This window comes from Crassostrea angulata, chromosome 10, assembly GCF_025612915.1.
Source record: "Crassostrea angulata isolate pt1a10 chromosome 10, ASM2561291v2, whole genome shotgun sequence".
Classification (NCBI taxonomy): Eukaryota; Metazoa; Mollusca; class Bivalvia; order Ostreida; family Ostreidae; genus Magallana; species Magallana angulata.
In genome coordinates this window covers 36,779,723-36,782,573 of record NC_069120.1, presented here as the reverse complement: position 1 = coordinate 36,782,573, position 2,851 = coordinate 36,779,723, and the positions used below count along the sequence as shown (strand labels likewise).

At 33.8% G+C, this 2,851-nt stretch overlaps 1 protein-coding gene across 1 annotated transcript; it reads right to left on the bottom strand.

Annotated features, from left to right (window-relative positions):
- On the bottom strand, positions 1 to 2,621 carry LOC128165957 (G-protein coupled receptor 183-like). Its single transcript, XM_052830887.1, has 2 exons — positions 2,593 to 2,621; positions 1 to 1,914 (listed from the first exon to the last, which is right to left on the bottom strand). The coding sequence occupies exons 1-2, from the start codon at positions 2,619 to 2,621 to the stop codon at positions 1,017 to 1,019; spliced, it is 927 nt and encodes a 308-aa protein (XP_052686847.1). The 3' UTR covers positions 1 to 1,016.
- Positions 2,622 to 2,851: the final 230 nt, after the last annotated feature.

Genomic DNA, 2,851 nt, shown 5'->3' with positions numbered 1-2,851 from the left:
ATTAAAAAAAAAATACATTCTTTATTATATATTGATACATGTATATATAAAACGTTCTAACAAAAATAAAAATAGTAATAATCGACAGCAGCAAAAAAAAATTACATCTGCCTTATCGCGATGCGCAATATCTCGGGAGATTTCAAAATCATCTTCCCGTTTCACACCCATCAATTCAATTTGTTTTGTTATTCTTGTTGTGCAAAGAGATATTTTACATGTGAATTGCACACAATTTTAGTTTACACGCAGAGCTTTTGAAAGGAAACTTATTTTAACTCGTCCATTTACTTAGTATGTAGGATAGAGTAGTTATAAGAAATATGTATTGTACATTATATTATTTTTATTCATGCATATGTTACTGGTTATTATATCGTAAACGAATTTCAAGAAGTCATGAGACAAGTTCACAGATTACATACCGGTGCAGGAATAAATATAACAAAGAAACTCTTTGTTCCTTAATCACTTCATGAGTTTAGTTATGTCATAATGAAGAGTGGTTAATTATAGGTCCCCAATTTTGGATGCTAATGGTCATTAAATTGTTAGAGGAGTTTTAAGTTCCTTTAAGAAAATAAGATAAATATTATAAGTTTCTCTATTTCGTAATATGTAGTACCCGTTTTAGGGGTGAATTTGGACCCCTCCATATTGTGACGTAAATCCTAATGAAATAAACAAGAAAATCAAGCTTAAGTGTACTTTTTCAAATATTTTCTTTCCCAATATACTTTTTAATTAATAACGTGGCGCAATGGGTTGAAGCATTTACTACAAATCATGAAGTCGAATACCGCTGGGGCTTTTATAAATGTTACCTTTCATAACATTTTTTGAATATATACTTAAGTCAAATATTCTAAAAATTGAAAACTATAAACTGGTGAAGGTATCTTAATTATATGATGAACGTTTATACACATTAATATTGACATGATGTGACTTTTGAATTGATCTTTTCATATTGATAATTCTTTGTAAATCAAAGCTGAATTGAAATAGTTCAGGTTTCATAATTTATCTTGTATTGTTGTCTTGATGTATTTAAAACAGTTACAAGCGCGCAGTGCCGCAATGAAATATACAAAAGGGCTCAAAATACAGTTTATTAACCAGGCGAACTGTGCAGCTACCATAAAGTTTCTTTCCAAGTAACGTAAACTGTACAACGACAAAATATAACACAGCAGAAACAGAACGGCTGAGGACATGTAGGCAAAGAGAACGACAGTTGTCACCAGAGACATTTTGATCAGATTGGTTTCAACGTTGTGTCTGCTCATAGATCGCCTTTTGAGTCTATGCATCTTCCTTAGGTGGAAAGCCATAATCAGGAGGGTAGGGATGATAATAAGGTAGACCCTGAATGTTACGATTACGTAGGTCGAAGACTGTATGCCAGATTCATATCGAAGCAAGAAGTACATAACGGCAAAACATGCACTCAGAATCCACAACACTGCTGATGCACAAAATATGTTTCGAATGGTGATCTTGTTAAACTTGATTGGCTCTGAAACCATGTAACTTCTGAGTCCGAACAGCAATACCACGTGGGATGCGCTTGAATGAGTGGCGCCATAAAAGACGATCAGAAACACTTGACAGGGAAGCTCTCCTAGCTTAAAGTCCGCAATTTGTATTCTTGCATGAATGAAATAAAGACACAAGTTTACAAGATCCGTGAATATTATAGTGCCTATGACATAAAACACCGTGCAATGGTATTCTTTGTCCAACACAATTTTAGAGAGCGTGAGCACATTTCCGACTATTCCGAATATAGATATAACGACAACCAAAATTTGAAGATCATTTTCACCATTGAAATAAACTGGTATATTTTCTGAAATCAAACTCACTTCGATTGAGGAGGAATTTGTCTTGTTGTAGGTACTGTTGAGATCACTGCAAATAAAGCAGAAACAGATAACATCACTTTTTGATATAAGAAATTTTATAAAAAATGGTTCGGAGAAATTCTTTAATAACTTTATTATTTATGCATTGGTACTTCAAGCGCTAAACATAGCTAAGCTGGTTAGGGAATCAGTTTCAGGGGTTTACGCATATATTTGCAGGGGCTATTGTGAATATAAAATTCGGGCTATTGTGAATCTAAGGTGCAGGGCTTACGTACATCATTGCAGGGGTCGCCACGCAGTGATGAGGAAATATAATGCCTAAACAGAAGCTGGAATATAGAAAAATCAAATCGAGTGAAAAAATGAAAATTAAAATTCTGCATATTTTTCCTCTAACATCACCTATTGATATCTATTCCATAAGAATTAACAAGCTTTAGCGCTGAATTTTTGTATATAAAAAAGCACGAAGCTTTAATTACAACATAGTAGGGGTCAGCCGACATTCGTGATTTTGTAAAGTAAATCGAGGACCATCATTTCAAAGCCTCTGTTTACTGTCAGCCTAACCGAGTACAAACTTGTGAAAAAGACAAAATACGTATTATACATTTAGAAAACTGTGAAAATAAGAAGTTTGTACTACATTAGGCTGGTACCTAAAAAATGAAAAACGTATGAAAATTTCAAGATTTTTCCTATAGCAAGCGAAAGCTATTACCTGCGTGATCCATGTTTGAACCCACGCATGGAATAATTTATTTCAAACAATCACGTGGGTTCTATCCAGGTAGACGTTGTCAAATGTGCTCACTGTAAAACATTGACACGTTTTTAATCGCTTTCCATCAACTTTGTATGGTCAGGGATGTTTGTGTGATCACTATGGTAATATGCAACTTCATAGCTTTATTAGATTTTTTCCAGACGTAAAATAATGCATAAAGTATAATTCAGCAAACGCGTCAATCGATCCACCA